The sequence below is a fragment of the Lingula anatina genome, chromosome 1 (assembly GCF_051362555.1).
Source record: "Lingula anatina isolate TDL-2025a chromosome 1, LinAna3.0, whole genome shotgun sequence".
NCBI classification, from domain to species: domain Eukaryota; kingdom Metazoa; phylum Brachiopoda; class Lingulata; order Lingulida; family Lingulidae; genus Lingula; species Lingula anatina.
Window position 1 is genome coordinate 13,574,528 of NC_141767.1, and position 16,399 is coordinate 13,590,926.

Genomic DNA, 16,399 nt, shown 5'->3' on the forward strand with positions numbered 1-16,399 from the left:
TAAAATTGATACACGTTTAATATACAAATATATATTACATACAATAAGATATAATTGATAAGAAGTACACTGCAAAGAAACTGGTTGATGAAATCTACATGTACAGAGTAGTTTGTTCACAAATAAGGCCACAAACAATGATTAACTTTACAATAGTACTGTACTGTAAATCCTTTTATGTTAACTGAATTGAGTGGATTTCATAAATTGAATATCAAAATAGCAATTAACCTGCACATGCAAGTACAGAGAAGGTGGGCAGTCTTGCTTGGATCCTCTGGTAGTAAAGTTTCAGTACCAGTTTGATTTTTAAATGTACAATATAAAGAGTACTAAAATAATACATCAATCCTGTAAAGGTTCCAAGTTGAGGATGATGAGGTCAGTCCACTTTTGTTTTTCCAATGAGACTGTGATAATGTACAGATGAATATTTGCTCAAAATCTTCTCTTAGTCTTAAGCATCTGGACCTGCCATGTACTATGAATATATTACATTTCACAAATTATCAGCAGAAATGAAATAATCTGTAGTAAGATTTATTCCTCATCTCCTTTGGTCCCTTTTCCTGGTGGGGGTGTTAAGGCTCCTCCGCGCTTACTCTCCCTCATCTTAGCTGTGTGCTGGATAAGTGACAGGCACACAAATACCCAGTTATACATGTGCTGAGCAGGTATAGAACTGTGCTTGGACACCATACCATGGGGAATATCTGTTGCAAAATAATTGTAATTTTGTAAGAAATATTTGACATGTTATGTATATGAAAATTAAACACAAATACTATGAAATACAGAAAAATTAACAAAATAACTGTTTTCACTCATATCACATAATACTGGTATGTCAATAAAAACGTATTTAAAAGAATAATATATAAAATTAAAATAACAATAAACTACCATGTGTAAGGCAAGAAAAAAATGAATTATTTCAAATGTTTGAAAACTTACTTCAACCTATATGTGAAAGGACTTTCCAATAATTAACTTACGTTCAAGATGTTTGGCAATCCTGTCAGGTGGAATGAGAGACTTCGCAGATGTTGGATCGTATTTCCCTATCATGCTGACAAGGTCAGAGTTGAGAAACTGCAATTATAGAAAATTTAAAAAATGTTTTATTGAAAGAGTACAAATCAAGATTTGATGTGAAAAAAAAAATAATATGAATTATTACCACCCCCTGATATCAAAATAAATAGCAGCTAACATATTGAAAATTTTCCTTAAAAATGTACACATACCAACTGAACTAAACAAGAAATTGAAAATTAAAAAAAAATAAAAACTAAGCAAACAAAATTATTTACACTATAACTTAACAGAATGGTTTTAAGCCAAGTACCTGTTTAGCTTTGGTCCAATCATCAAACTCCCCATTTTCCACCTCATCTGGGTAGAATATACTCAGTGTTGCCTTCAGTATACTGTGCACTGTTTCTGGGGGTTCCTTGTAGCTACGCAGCTCTGCGTATGCCTGAGCATCCAGCTTAGCAACATTTTTACGTAGGTCCATTAACATCAAGCGATCAAACATAACATCTACTCTGGTTTCTTCATCTTTTTCAGCCTCTATAATCAAAACAATTTGCACAATCAAAAGCCTGGTGCCCAGAGAATTCACAGACCATGACCAAGCTTAAAAATAGCTTGTGTATATATATGATATTTCATATTGACCATTTGGGGAAAAAGGAACATTATTGAATGGAAAATTTTAAATATGCTACTTAAAAGTATAATATTACCATTTAGAGGCATATTTACCTAACACTTGGGTCTTTTCTCCACCAGCAGATTCCTTGCTGACTTCTTTTTGTGCCAACTGCAGCAGTTTAAGCATTCGTTGTACTTCTTTTTCTTCATGCTTGGGCATTTTCTTTACATCTCCTGTATTCAGATCCATAACTGCCACTGCCATGCCTTGGCTGTCACGTAGTGGGAAGGCGAAGTGCCTCTCCCCATAAGCATCAGCTGTCACTGTCTCACTGTTGTCAACACACTTGAACAAGTAATCCCTGCAAGGTTCATCCATATTTTTTACACAATTATTTATATGCCCATTTATGAACAATTTCAGTATTGTGTTATATAGACATACAAATGATTGCAATTATCATAAAAAGTAATGAATTAATACAGCAATAATTATGCTTGTCTTGATTACAATTTGTATGTGTGTATACAACTTCCATAGATTTCAATGTAACATAATTTCTGTACAGTTCATACCTGAACAAATTGTCTTTTCTTTCCAGTAAAGGTGGGTTAGAGAACATCTTTGCTTCTCCTTTATTGTCTGTCATCATCATCTTACGCAGAACATAATCAATGTCTTTGCCATCAGGCTCTACCATGTACACTGAGATGTCTCGCACATTAGCACTTCGACGGTGAATCCAGGATATGGCACTTTCCGTTATACGCATGGTTTTACGGCGGTTGTCCACATGATGGTAAGCAATACTAAATGCTTTGCCCACACCCTAATGTTCATCAGAATAATAATTGTAATGATCACTTTATAAATATATAAAACCTGAAATAATCACTTGCCACATTCCCCTATTGACTGATTCACTATAATACAGTGTATAACAAAGTTATACATTACATATTATAGAGGGAAAATTGTGACATGCTGGTAACAATAAAAATAAATTAGTTCACTTGATTTTTTAAAGAAAAAAAAAAGAATTTTTTAAAACTTTACACATCACCTGCCTTAAAAATCCTTTAAGAAAGCAGTTTGATAATAATATTCACCTGGAAGAATTGTATTTCATGTGTGATGAAAATAGCCTTGGTATGTGGATCCCTGAGGGTGTCAATGGCAAGCAGTCCAAATACTCTCTTCCTCTGATCCTTAACAGCAACAACAATCAAGGAACCATCACGGTCCTAAAAAATCAATTTAACAAGTATGTTAAATTTCTTTGCATCTTAATAATTTGAGTATCAGTGTCTGCCACAGAAATAAACAAGTTATTTTCATATATAAAAAAGATTGTTTTTTGATCTTGTGCCAAGTACTTAATTTTAATTGGTCTCACCTCTGCATCTCTGTCAGTGTTCCAAAAATATATGCTGCCATGATTATTCACCCTGGGTACATGGATAGGCTTCCCAGTCTCTACTGAGGCAAAACTATAATGAAAGGGATAAAAGTTCATGAATATCATTATACATACTAGTATACCACATCTGATTTTCTAAACAGTCATATTCTATTAACAGCTATAATACCAATGAAAACAATGGTACTAATAAAATGTTATGTTCCATTACTTAGTCTAGAAGAGTAATTGGTTAGACAAAACTGATTAAAATTGGTTATCAAATGTGACCGCGACCCTAATTTTGGGTTAATTGAGTTTTTGGCACTTTTTTTTCAGATGGCACCGACCCTGTTTACACAGAATTGTCACTTGGTAATCAACATATCAATTTTGTTTGGCCTAACGATAACTTTTAAAGCAGAAGTCTAGATCTGTGAAGAAGATGTTGCCAGAGCACTGAAAACATCTCCTGTATGCATAGTCACATTTAACACTAAATATAGAAAAACACAAATAAAAACAAGTAATTGTGTAAATCACAAAAATAACCATGAAAAAGAAACCTTGCCTGATTGCCTTCATGTCCTTGAATAGACATTTCCCCAAAATATATGGTGCATCCTCAGGTGTAGAGGCCACATAGCGCAGTAACATATCTCCTCTCTTTGGATCAATATCATTGTTCTCAAGAAGGGATATGTTTGCACTGATCCTCTTACCATTACCATGGGTTTCAGAATCCTAAAATGTGAAATGTTTTGAAAATATATTCCTTCCTGCATTTTGCATACCACTTGTTATAACTTTTTAACACAATATTATAGACACTCAGTGACTGTAATGACTATCTTTTAAAATAAAACTTTATAATTCTAATTTATGGAAGAGGGTGATTAAAAATGATATGCTAAATATTTTTTTCTCAGCTAAAATGTTAATTCTGATCTTATCTTTTATAAGATGAATGCAAAAAAATTTGGACTTGCTTGATTATGCCGTTACACCTTATACCTTATAGAGCGCTTGAAAGACTGCCTTGTACACTGGCTCCATCTGTGCCCCACTGGTCTCCGCTGCCTTTACTATCTGCTGCAGCCATTTCTTCCTGGCTTCACCACGAACCCGGTCTGTGTAGGAGCGCTGTGATACAAAACATTTTGCTGTCAATTATTCACTCAGTTTTGAAAAATCATCTATCTTGGTTTTTAAAAATGCAGGTGCTTCATCTAATGCTTTACATTCTGCAATTTTCACTTGCTTGCATTATTACTATATAATTTATTAAGGCTGAAACAAAAACCTAACTGAAAATTCACTTCAATTACAAGTGAAATTTTACTCACAAAACAAATATTCATTGTCAAAACATACCTCAACACTTGATTCCATAAAGTCAACCATGTAATCAAACTCATCTGAGCCTGGGATTTCATCTGCCACTGCTGTCACAAACTCACGGAACTCTCGTTTGCTCAAACGATTGTCAGTTTCATCCTTGCGTAATTTGGATTTCACTATAAGAAAAATCAAATGCACTGCACTACCTTAATATCTTTATTTAAATATTGCAATTAATTCTAACTAAACCATGTTCTTATGAGCAGCCATGTTCTTATGAGTTAAAAGATATTTTTTTCTGGATGTTTATCCTACAAATACTTCAAATGAATTGGTGTTTTGAGCAAACGTTTCTGCATGTTGTTTCAAAAATGAACTCTACACTCACCCCTGCGCACCGTTTCCTTCTCCATTCCGTCCTTATATTTAGACAATATTGTTTCAATCTCATCCATGTCGAGATATCCTGAACCATCATTGTCCCACTTCTCAAATAATCCATCAACTCTAGTCTTACGCTTAGCAGTTACATGTTCTCTGTGAGCCTAAAAAATATGTGAATGAAATATGAACAACGTTATCTCAAAACACTAATAAAAAACATTAGAAGAAACAATCTACGCTCAATACTCTATGCAAATGACTCTTTGTAAATGCAAGGTTTTTGTGTTAAAACAACATGTCCATTATCTTATTTTTAGCCAGGGTTTCAAACTACAAAAAATTGCAATTCTTCAAGAAAGAATGAAATTCCCACAGATAGGAATAGTAAATGAAATACTTTTTTAGAATTACCAATTAAATTTTAAAAAGACAAATGAATAAATTAAAAAAAAAAAAAACAAAAACAAACATACAAACCTTGAGCAACCTCTCTCTCTTTTCTTCCTCCGTCTCCATGTATCCATCCCTGACATAGCGCACCAGGCTGTTGAAGGCCTCCATGCCCGGCTCATCTCCCAGGAAAGTTTCAATGAGGTTGACAAACTGAGACACATTAAGTGAGGTTTCATCAAAGGCAGAAGCCTGAGACATGCTCCCAGTGCCTCGTGTCTCCAGAGCTGAAGGTAAGTAAATAAAACATTATGTCTCAGCTGGAAAATTTATCACAGATACTCTTTTTTACCCTGAAGATAACTATATCAAGAAATTAAATGAACAATATTTTTTCTATCAAAATCACTTACAATGAAGTAAATACTGGTTTCTATCAATATTATAAACAATGTAGAAAGAACTATAGAAGGATACCTTTCCTTTCCTCATCAAATCTAGTTCCTTCAGCAAAAGTAACACTCTGCCTGGTTGGTGGGGGTCTGTCAGCTGTAGGGGGTGGTGATGGAAGACGAACATCATCTTCAAAGGCATCTGTAACACAAAATGTTTTAAACTCTAGTAAGACATGGGGAAAATAATAAAGACATGGGAAATTCATTTGAAAGTTGGTGATGTGAAGTAGTCACAGCCAATGCTACAATATTCAAAAATAAAATAAAGGCACAAAAAACAAAATAATATTAAAAGACAAAAGTTCTAACCATATAACAAAAATGACAATGACAATGAGAAACTAATTAAATGAGGTAATTACATGTTTCAGCTTTTTTAAAACATGTTATCAAAGAAGTGAAAACATGTTATCAAAGGCAATAATCACTGCTTATTTAAGCTGCCTCTTACAATCTACAAAAACACAAAAAGACTGTAAAGCATAGCAAAATTGTCAATGCACTGGCGAATCTATGATGAGATAGAAATAAGCTGAAATATTATAATAATGTTATATGCTGGTGCTTGAAATAATCAACAAAGAGTGAAAGTGCATGGTTAGATGTGCATCTACACTTGGTTGGATGTATGCTTAAAACCTGAAAGAAAAAAGTCTAAATCTGTATTAGCAGAAGCTACTGTAGGCACATCATACAGTCTAAGTGTTAGTGTGCTTGCTACTGCCAGTTCACACAGGTCTACCTTGTCCCTCTGTTTCTGCTTCATCTTTCTCTTTTTCTTCGACATTGGCAGAAGATTTTTCCTTGTCAGAGACAACGGCTTGAGGGGGAGAGGTTTCTGGAGCAGAGGTAGGTTCGGGTGCAGAACCAGCAGTAGTTTCAGAAGCTACGGCTGCTGTGTCATCTGTGACAACAGTAGGGATGTCAGAAACTGGTGCAGCTTCACTTGGAGCAGTAACATTTTCTGCTGGTTTCCCAGATTCTTCTGTTTCCTCTTCCTGGGTACTTGCTTGTTCTACAGGCTGTTCAGGTACCTCTTGTGATGCTGGTTTTGCACTTTCTTCTGTCACCTGTTCTTCAGTTTTTGCTTGCTCACTTGGTTGTTCAGTGGTGGGCTCCTTGGGTTGGTCCTGTTCTGAAGGTTTTGCATCCCCTTCTTGTACCTTTTCTTTAGCAGCTGCTTCAGGCTTTGCTTCTGTTACTGGCTGGTCACTAGGAGGCTCTTCAGTGGTTTCAGCTGTCCCCTTTTCCTCTGTAACTGCCTCTCCTTCCTTAACATCTGCAGTTTCTTGCACTGTTTCATCCAATTCCTTTTTGTCCTCTTCCTTTTCTGCAGCTGGGTGTTCTTTTGTTTCAGCAGATTCCTCAGCTGTTTCCCCCTTACTGCTTTCTTCAATATTTTGTTCGCCTTCCTTAGTAACAACCTCTTCTCCTTCAACCTTTCCCCCCTCAGCCCCTGTCTCTTCAGAGGACTCATTTTCCTTTTTCTCTGTTTCTGAAAGTTTTGCCACATAATGATTACCTTTTATCTCAGAAATTATTCTTATTCAATTTTGTTGGTGAATTTTAATTTTCTATTGAAAATAAAAAATGAAATATCAAAATGAAAATACAAATACTCCTTTTCTGATTTCTTCTTATTTTAAGTGCTAGTGGAAATTTGTTACCTTCAGTGACCTTAACTTCTGGGTTTTTGACATCTGAAACAAATTAAAACAGGACTTTATTAAAAAAATTGCATGAAAATACAAGACTTACTGTGACATATATTTAGAAAATCTCATCAAATTTCAGTTATCAACAAATTGCAATTAATCTACTCATTTCAATAGACAATAATAATTTTAAAAAACGTCCATCAACACTATTCACTCAAAACAAACCTTCAGTTTTTTTCTCTGTCCCTTCGTCTTGCTTTTCTTCTGGCTTTGGAGATCCCTCCTCATTGACCTCTATGGAGTTGTTAAAGAATTTAGGATCTGCTAAATCTTCATCATCACTGTAAGTGCTCTCTATCTCATCCACCTCAACCACAGGCCCTACAAACAATTGGTTTTAAAGTATAACTTCATATTTGGTAATTTTGTTTACTTAACTACAGACAGGGCATAACATTATTTCAGGAAATAAAACTGACACAAAGTTAACTTTTTCTGCAGTAATAATCTAAATATAAAATAATAGTAGTTTTCCACAAGTTACTTTAAAAGAGAAGAAAACAAAATGAATGATCAACATTTTAAAACAACAAAATTCAAAACTTACATTTCCTTGGATTTCTCAGGTATATTTTATAGCTCTCTTTGGCCTGGTCAAAATACCTTTCAAACAAGCTAAGGATTCTGTGACGATCAACAACTCCCACCTTCAAAAGAAAAACAATGTAAACAAATGTTCCCGCTAATCACAGTATTGCCAAACAATAAATTATCAAAATAAAAGTAATAAATAATCGAAATAAATCCATCAATGAAATCATTAGACAAAAGAGCTCAATGGTACACACTTTTAAGCAAGCACCTACTTGTTTTTATCATGATATATCACATATCAACATACCCCACTTGTATCACATGCAATGAAGAGATGGGTGAGCGCCATTCTTCTCTGCTCTCTCTCAGCAGCCAGGCGATGGGCAGTAGCACAGCGTTGTAAGTGGAGCATAAACTGGTCGAATATTTCACTGGGCATTCCTTCAACATACTTGGAAATGTACTGTAAAAATACAATAACATTAAATGATTTTCTCTTTAAACACAATATTAAATTTGAAATTCAATTTACAAAATTTAGAGGGTTTTTTTTCATGGAGACTTATACAATAAACTTACTGCAGAAAATTCTTTGAGGGACATGGTTTTTCCTGTTTCATCTGTGGGTTCCAGAGGATGGCTAAACTGTCCAGCCTTCTTCAACTCCTCAGGGAGATTATCCACGACCTCCAGGAATGAACGCAAGGCACTCTGGAGCTGTAGGAAAATAGCAGTTTTAAATAACAAGCAGCAATAGATTTTTAAAAGATAACATTGAAAATTGTTGTTTTTATTTCTACCAAACATCTTTATTTATCAAACCTAAGTAAAAAAATATAAAGAATCCTTTTCATAATTCTGTATTCTGAAATCTTCATTTCTTAATTTCACCTCAGGTCTCATTTATTATTTTTTGTATATCTTTTAATTCAAATATGAAATTTGGTTAGATGTCAAATTTAATCATTGAATTGAAATTATATCATGGTAATGGTATCTTAAGACAAGTGAAAAACAAAATGTGAAGATCTTACCAATGACAATTCAACTTTGCCATCACTAAGATTCCATTCAGAAAACTGATTCTTAAGAGCATCTTCCCTTCTGGCCTTTTCTTTTTTCTTCTGTTGTTCAGCAAATTCTCTCTCTTCTCTCTTACGCTTTGCTTCAGCTTTAATCTTTGCGAGTCTGCAAAAAGGAAATGACAATACTTCCATTATACATCAGCATAAGAAAGATTTATCTTGAGGATTAATCAAGCATAAACCAACAAGCATGTTATCTACTTGGTGGCCCGATAAAAGACAAAACAAAACAAACAAACAAAAAAAATGAATGATAAAGCTAATCATATGTCAGTATAAATACTCAATTACTGTAGAGTTACCTGTTTTCTTCCAGATCAAATAGTTCTCTTTTCAGTTGATCAGATACGTCTCTCAAACCTCGAGTATATGGAGAGGCTTCTGAGAAATTACTGTAACGTGGATTGTTTCTCATCAGATACTGTGCCAAATAATTAATAGGGTTAAAATTTGGATCTTGTTCCTCTTTTTCTGCTAGTCCTCTTTTATCCACCTCGAGCAACAGCTTCTCCATACCCAATATCATAGTGGGTAGCACCTTGTCTACTAAATACACCCTTGTCTCCACTGTAGCTTTGTTGTCACTCAGCCATTCTTTAACAAGAATCTCCACTGGGATTTTTCTTACAAGTTTCTTTGCTTTGTCTTTACTGATGTGTGTCTTTTCTTTCTTCTCTTGACGAAGCTCAACAAGTTTTTTCATCATCTGCATTTCATGATAGCGTTTCCACTTCCGAACTGCACTGTGAACTACTGGGCGTGCATAGTCTGGAGTTAGCTTATTGGGACTTCTTGGAGGAGATACACGGCCCATTTTTGTAGGACTAGGTGTTGTCCTATAGCCAGGTGTTCTTGTCCTAGCTCCAGGAGGGGAACTATGGGCTACATCTGCCATGTCTATTATTGTTGTAACATCCAGCCACTATGCTCTGAAAAAAGAAATTGCATTTTGAACTAACTATCTTAAAACTGAATTTTTTAAAATTATGCTTAATAATAGATAACTAATATTTCACATGTTCTAAAATACAAATACATACACTTTTTAAATTAAAAATTGAATTTCTGATTACCCAGAAGTTTTATATATGGGGCTTTAATATTTCCAACAAACAGAAATAAATCTACATGTACCAGAAAAAATTTCAAAGAAAAAATTTCAACCAGAAGATATACTGATTATAAAGTTAATTGCACAACTGCAGAACAGTTGTTTTGTAACCCATCAACAGGGCACTGAAAAATATAGTCATACATTTTCTCCAGAATATACAGTATAGCCCAGAACTACATGTACAGTAGAAGTGTAGAGTCAGTTCCAGCAACATCAATGGAATTTTTCAAAACACTAAAAGCAGAATGAACTGAGTCTGTGCTCTCTCTCTCTTTTTTTCGTTGCGAATACACCAGTATTGGGAACTATAACTTATAAGGACAGATACAGATGGAGACGAGTGCGGGAATATTGTCTGCAGTCAGTCAGAAAACAAAATTTCAGAACATTTACAAATATAGTCAATACCAAGCCAACAACAGGGTCGTTTCTGAGGGTTTAACATTACATTTGTACATGATTGTGACATTGAATAACTCAATGAATGTTAACTTTGTTAACTAAAATATCAATTATCAGCATATAAGGAATATATACACTTACCCCGTTTAATAAGGTATATGTACTCAAGAGATAAAGCAGCTCTCAGCAGTTGCTATGGGAAGCACTGACCTAGTTTCAATTTCCGCTTTACATTGCGCATGCGTCAAAGCGAATAAACCTCAACATGGTGGATAGGGAAGTTGGGGCTGTTGTTTAATACCAGCATCATTGTTTTATATTTGTGCATCCGATTGGATTTGCGACGCAGCCCACTATACCGTGTGGTTCTAAGGATGGCACTGGTTACAGTACAGCGCTCTCCAAGTCCGAGTAATGTGGCAGAATCGGTAAGTTTTTACTTCTTTACTGCTCAGCCTTTGCACACCCAGTCGACAATGTCATGGACATTGTCACGCTCGGCTGTCACCGAACTTACCTTGATTGGTAAATAAATCTAAAAGCTACGTAAAACGATTTTATAATACTACATTAATCTACCGTAGTAGAGATTACACGATCAAAATCGATATAATATTTTAACAAATTTATTGAAATCTCCTTGTACGCCAAATGCCTATGTGATTTGGTGTTTACCGAAATGTAAAATAATGTAAATGATACACGTTGCTTGCAAAACAATAACTGTGATTACCTGCATTAAAAATTCAAAGAAAACATAAACAGCCCTCAACCCGCATACCATTCCCAAATCCTCCTCTGCTACATTGTCCCATTCTTAAAATCAACATTTGTCTTAACATAAATGACCTATGAATTTAAACACATCACTTGTTGCATAATTGCCATTAAATATTGATCATCATCATCATCCTTCGCCTTGAGCAGAATTGCAGCAGCAAGATGCCTAGACCAGAGTTGCTTCTGTCTCATTATTCCTACTAGTAGCATTTCATTATGTTGCTCACCAGTGTCATTCATGATGGTGTCTGAGTAGGAGTGCATTCAGAACAAGTTGATCTGCAGACTAACAGACCCGCAGACTAAGGCTTCGTTCACATGCAATGTCTATTTTCTATTTTCTATTTTCGGTATGTCTTATGATCACGGTCTGTGCACTGAATATCCCGCCGCGTAATTACTGGCAGCGCGAGCCAGTTACTTATAGTAACTTATAGTAACTGGCTCGCGCTGCCAGTAATTACGCCGCGGGATATTCGGTGCACAGACCGTGATCATAAGACATACCGAAAATAGAAAATAGAAAATAGAAAATAGACATTGCATGTGAACGAAGCCTAAATATGGCCAACCCACTTAAAAGCGATGCTGCTAATCCCCCGATGGTCTTCCCAACCCACATGCACCTTCGCTGCAGGGGCCCAGCAATTAAACCTCAGAGCTGAAATTTAATCCATTTGATGATGTGTGGGGAGATGAGGAAACCATCAGGGAATTAAGCAGCTTGCTGTTAAGTGGGGTTGTCCATATTTAGTCTGCGGATCAGTTAGACTGTGGGTCATCTTTTCTGAGTGCATTCTAGGTTACAGTGGGTCTGCTTTGATGATGGTTGATCTAATGTGTGGGCACAGGGCCCAGCAAATTGTAGTCATCTTTTCCTAATAATGATTGATAAGGTGGTAAATTTTTTTACACATCTGTGTTAAGAATATGGTATTTTCAGCTGATATTCAGTACTATTCTTAATAGTTGTGTGTTACAACCATCTGTGTTGTTTTTCAACTTCGTAGTGATGCTCCAAGTTTCTGGAACACAAGTGATGGTCCAAGTTTCTGGAACACTATAGCAAAATGCTTTCAACAAAAGCTTGAAAGACCTTAATATTTTTATACTTACTAGTAATTTTAGACATAATTTCTGAACTTATTTGAACGCTTCTCACACTTATGATTTTTCTTTTTCTTTGATCTTATGAAATCTTTTGAGGGGTCAGTGATATATTGGAACCAAGATATTTGAATTATTCAATTTGGTAATGTTTTCTAGTTCTATACCTGTTAGTGTCTTGATCTTGGTCTGGTAAAATCTTGATAAGGTAGTGGAAGTCATCTCTCCCATCCCACCAGGGATGGCATCTTAGACAGCAATACAAAAGTAGCACATTGTGCTTAAAGGACTTAAATCTTTAGAGTCAAAGATAACCAGAAAAATATTCACAGATAAAATGTCAGCTTTTATTTATTGCTGCACTGTACACTCTCTTGTCTGCCATTATTTCTGACCCCACTAAATCCCACTTGATTGTCAGGCCATTTATTAACACTACCCATAGGTCTTTTAGCACTAAAACCTATACTAGCCACACTCATGAATGAACCAGCACTACCAACAAGTATGAATGTTAGTGCTAGGTATCGCTTTATTGGTGCAAAATAATTTTAGTAAATGCCTAATCCGTTTATAAGGCCCGATTTTAGCCAAAGTGGCAAAGGGTTTTTGCAGATAATTTTTATTGCTTTCTTAATGTTTTCATGATGGAGGGGAAAAAATGAAAAAGATTGATTCAATATTTATTGAAATGAAGTTTAGCTAAATGATGCCTTATTTGTTAATTTTTACTTATTATTTTTGTTTCAACTTTTATCTAGATATTTTCTCTTTTCTGTGCAGTCCCATGTTTTTTGTTTACAGTGGGATGCTTGATTGACAAAAGTAAAAAATAACATATCTTCTAAGTAGATATCTTCTTGCCCTTCAAAATTAAGTATTCTTCTTTTGTCTGCATGTAAGTCCCAGTAATTTGGTATTATGTATTTCTTTTTACTATTTAACAAATCGTTATCAGTTTTGTTGCTAATGATATAGTTGCATAGATTGATATGAAATTTATTTTTACTCACCATAATACCTCTATCTGGAGTTTAACCAAGTCATTTGTTTGTCAGTCATAGGTCAGGTATTTGATCAACATTGTGGATCATAAATTTCAGTTTATTTTATATGGCATGACAGGACTATGATAATGTCTCCATGCCCACAGTGAGATTTATGTTGCTGTTAATTGGAAAGTGACTGGGACAGCATAATCCAGTGTGAAAAGTTTTAGTCCCTGACCTAAATGCTGATATTGAAAAGTAGGGTGGGAGGTGGTGTTTTGATATTACATCACTAACAACAGTAGCTTATCAGTTGGCACACTTATATAGTGAAAACATGTAAACAGGAGGAAAGAGGGGAAACCGTTTTTCACTGGGTTTTACCATTGGCTACTGTGATAGTTTACAGCTAAGAAAGTTGAGACTTGGCATAATGTTTCATTGGCTATGGTTGGAATTCCATTGTGCTATCCTTTGTTAGACAATACTCACATATCAGCCTCAATGGAACGCTTCATCTGGAGGATCTAATGTTGTCACTGTAACAAGATGGATGGATGTCTGCAACTGAGTCCATGTTAAGTTAAATAATGTTTTTGCTTTATGATTAGCTTGATAAGTTCTTTTTTTTGCAATTAATTTAAATTTAAAGTACACACAGGTATATGTATTGAAAAAAAATTGGAACATTTTTTTTATCTTACAAAAGAAATACCTGAGATATATGGAGAAACATATAAACATTCTTTTGGTACTTGTCACACCTAACCTGGTTAAGGCTTCGACAGGAAGGGGGGGGTGCAGTTAAATTGGGAATGCTGTAAACATCGGGGATTTTTTGCCCTCTATAATATTCATTATATTGTTTACTCTGAAATAATGAATGTAGGTCTTAAGTTGAATAATGACGAAGTTGGTGTTAAGAGTTGATCCATGTATGAAAAATTAAATTTTAAAGTTGTCATCTTTACAAAAAAAGTAATAAACAGGGCCTCAGTTGTGAGAAATGGAAAATAAGAGAGAAGAATGCTTTATTGGAGTAAAATGTCAATACATAGATGTCATACGAGGTGACAACGACTACACTGTATGCACGTAAGGTGATGGCCACCTTGCCTTCCTGGCCCTGTCTGGTAGTCACCTGTTGTATGTGGTATAGAAGAGAATCTGGACTGTTATTTTTTGTTTGATGAACTTTTAGAAGAACACCAAGTAAAATATAGGCAGAAAGTGTATTTAATAAGAAAAAAAAAATCAAACTTTTGTCAGGCAAGTGATCCTCTAGCTAGTCACTTTTGTTTGTGGGCAAGTATGAATTAGTGGCCCAACCTCAGAGAGTACTTGTGCAGGGTAAGTAACACAAATAGGTATGTCAAGCTCGCAAGGATTGGTGGTATGGATATAATTAACACTTCCTCATTTTATCCTGTTTTATATTGACAAATATTTTGATTTCAACTCCATTTGACTTAGACTTGTGATCATCTACCCTATTATATAAATAAAACCAATGATTTTGCTGTTTTATTCTTAAATTTTATCAGTTTTTGACATGCATGTTGACTGTCGTTATCTTTATTGCCACACATGTGATATGATGGTCCCTGGATCATATGAAATGGTCACATGTTGGCATATATTGGCAGCTGGGAATCAGATTGAGTCTATGGCCACATTCAGAACAGTTTGATCATTGGATTAACTGATCAGTGGATGAAATTTGGCAGACCCATTTGAAAGCAAAGCCACATAATCCCTTATTGGTCTCTTCGCCTGCCACACCACCATCCCTTCAAGGGCCTAGGAATTAAATCTCAGAGCTGTTTTAATTTAGCTTTAATTGATAGGCCCCTGCTGGGCTGGTGAGTGTGATGGGGAGGGGGGAGAAGAGACAATAAAGGGATTGTGCGACCTACCTTTCAAGTGGGTCTGCCATATTTGAACTGCAAGTCAGTGAGTCCGAGGATCAAACTGACCTTAATGCAGCCTATGTAGGAACAGGTATAACCTTCACTTCTATTCAGACATGCAAGATGCTTGACCCGATTCATTTATTGTCAAATGAAAAAAAAATTAAAACAAAAAAAAAACAGCTTAATGTTTATTATTACAATGTAATTAATACTCTCTTAAAGGTTTATAAAACTTTTATTCAGTAACCATTTACACTTTTGTAAAAAGATATTTTTTTAATTAATGGTTAATAACTTTTTGTCCTGAATTTTGCTAACTTTTCTTTTAATCAATGATATCCCAGGAGAAAACCTAAAGAAAATGTTGTTTATAATGAAAAGTTATCTCAGAAAACATTTATACCAATCTTTTTAACAAATGGTTTATACAAAATACACAAACTTCAGTAGTTCAACTTTTTAATTTTTATGGACAGGTGCATTTGTCTGGACATCCAGCCATCACCTGGGTCTGTCACCATTACTGTTGTAGTTGTCATAAATAATAAATATTGGCAAGTGTTTTTCTAGGCTTTTTGTTTAAAAACAGTTAAGAAAAACAGTGCTACTTATTTTTTCTTAAATTTACAGGAATGATTCACCAGACTAAAATAGAGTTCAAAAACCAGCCTTTTTAAATTATTTTTTCCTGAAGTTATTTTATGGGTTTTTCTGAAATCACCATTCTCCAGGTGTGTACTAGTTGCATTTTATGAATGTTGGCAGTGAGAGTGATGACATTATTTAACACCCCATTTCCATAGATTTTTAGATCGATCTATCCCTGTGGGGAGTCTCACTAGATTACTATCAGCTTGGCTGGCTTAAGCGTCTGTCCCGCCTACTAAAAGCTGTAAAGAGGTAATTAACTATGGTGTCCGCTCGACTGACTGCAATTTAGCCTGAACCCTCAGGGAGTTAGGTCGATCTAAAACTTAATCTTTAGATCGATCTAAACCTCTGGGAAAGCACCCTAAAATTGGTGGTGATTATGCTGTTAATCATTTTGTAGTATTAAAATCAAAATTGACAAATACATATTGTGTGCACTTCATTGTGAAATTGGTTCATTTTTTCCACTGTTCAAAT

The 16,399-nt window shown here is 35.0% G+C and overlaps 2 protein-coding genes across 4 annotated transcripts in view; one reads left to right on the forward strand and one right to left on the reverse strand.

Moving 5' to 3' along the window:
• LOC106171150 (EF-hand calcium-binding domain-containing protein 5) lies at positions 1 to 10,770 on the reverse strand. Of its 2 annotated transcripts, XM_013551311.2 has the most exons (22): positions 10,624 to 10,770; positions 9,269 to 9,895; positions 8,916 to 9,069; positions 8,461 to 8,598; positions 8,189 to 8,344; positions 7,895 to 7,994; positions 7,513 to 7,668; positions 7,297 to 7,329; positions 6,372 to 7,124; positions 5,652 to 5,768; positions 5,262 to 5,461; positions 4,789 to 4,945; positions 4,434 to 4,576; positions 4,074 to 4,202; positions 3,631 to 3,803; positions 3,057 to 3,150; positions 2,770 to 2,904; positions 2,236 to 2,489; positions 1,771 to 2,021; positions 1,349 to 1,575; positions 996 to 1,092; positions 1 to 713 (listed from the first exon to the last, which is right to left on the reverse strand). In XM_013551311.2, the coding sequence occupies exons 2-22, from the start codon at positions 9,859 to 9,861 to the stop codon at positions 541 to 543; spliced, it is 4,233 nt and encodes a 1,410-aa protein (XP_013406765.2). In that variant the 5' UTR covers positions 9,862 to 9,895; positions 10,624 to 10,770; the 3' UTR covers positions 1 to 540. The 2 variants fall into 2 exon arrangements, with proteins under 2 accessions (XP_013406765.2, XP_013406766.2); XM_013551312.2 differs by lacking the exon at positions 6,372 to 7,124.
• LOC106171149 (uncharacterized) overlaps positions 10,744 to 16,399 on the forward strand; it is a 22,543-nt gene continuing 16,887 nt past the window's right edge. For both annotated transcript variants that reach the window (XM_013551306.2, XM_013551309.2), the window contains exon 1: positions 10,744 to 10,910. In XM_013551306.2, the coding sequence (XP_013406760.2) occupies positions 10,857 to 10,910 (54 nt within the window). In that variant the 5' untranslated portion in view covers positions 10,744 to 10,856. The remainder of the gene's footprint in view (positions 10,911 to 16,399) is intronic.

Coding starts and splice junctions, on each gene's coding strand:
- LOC106171150 (XM_013551311.2), bottom strand. CDS start 9,861: ATGGCAGATGTAGCCCATAGTTCCCCTCCTGGAGCTAGGACAAGAACA. Junction 5,769..6,371: donor AGCAGAAACAGAGGGACAAG/GTAGACCTGTGT, acceptor TTTGTGTTACAG/ATGCCTTTGAAGATGATGTT. Junction 5,462..5,651: donor ATTTGATGAGGAAAGGAAAG/GTATCCTTCTAT, acceptor ACTTACCTTCAG/CTCTGGAGACACGAGGCACT.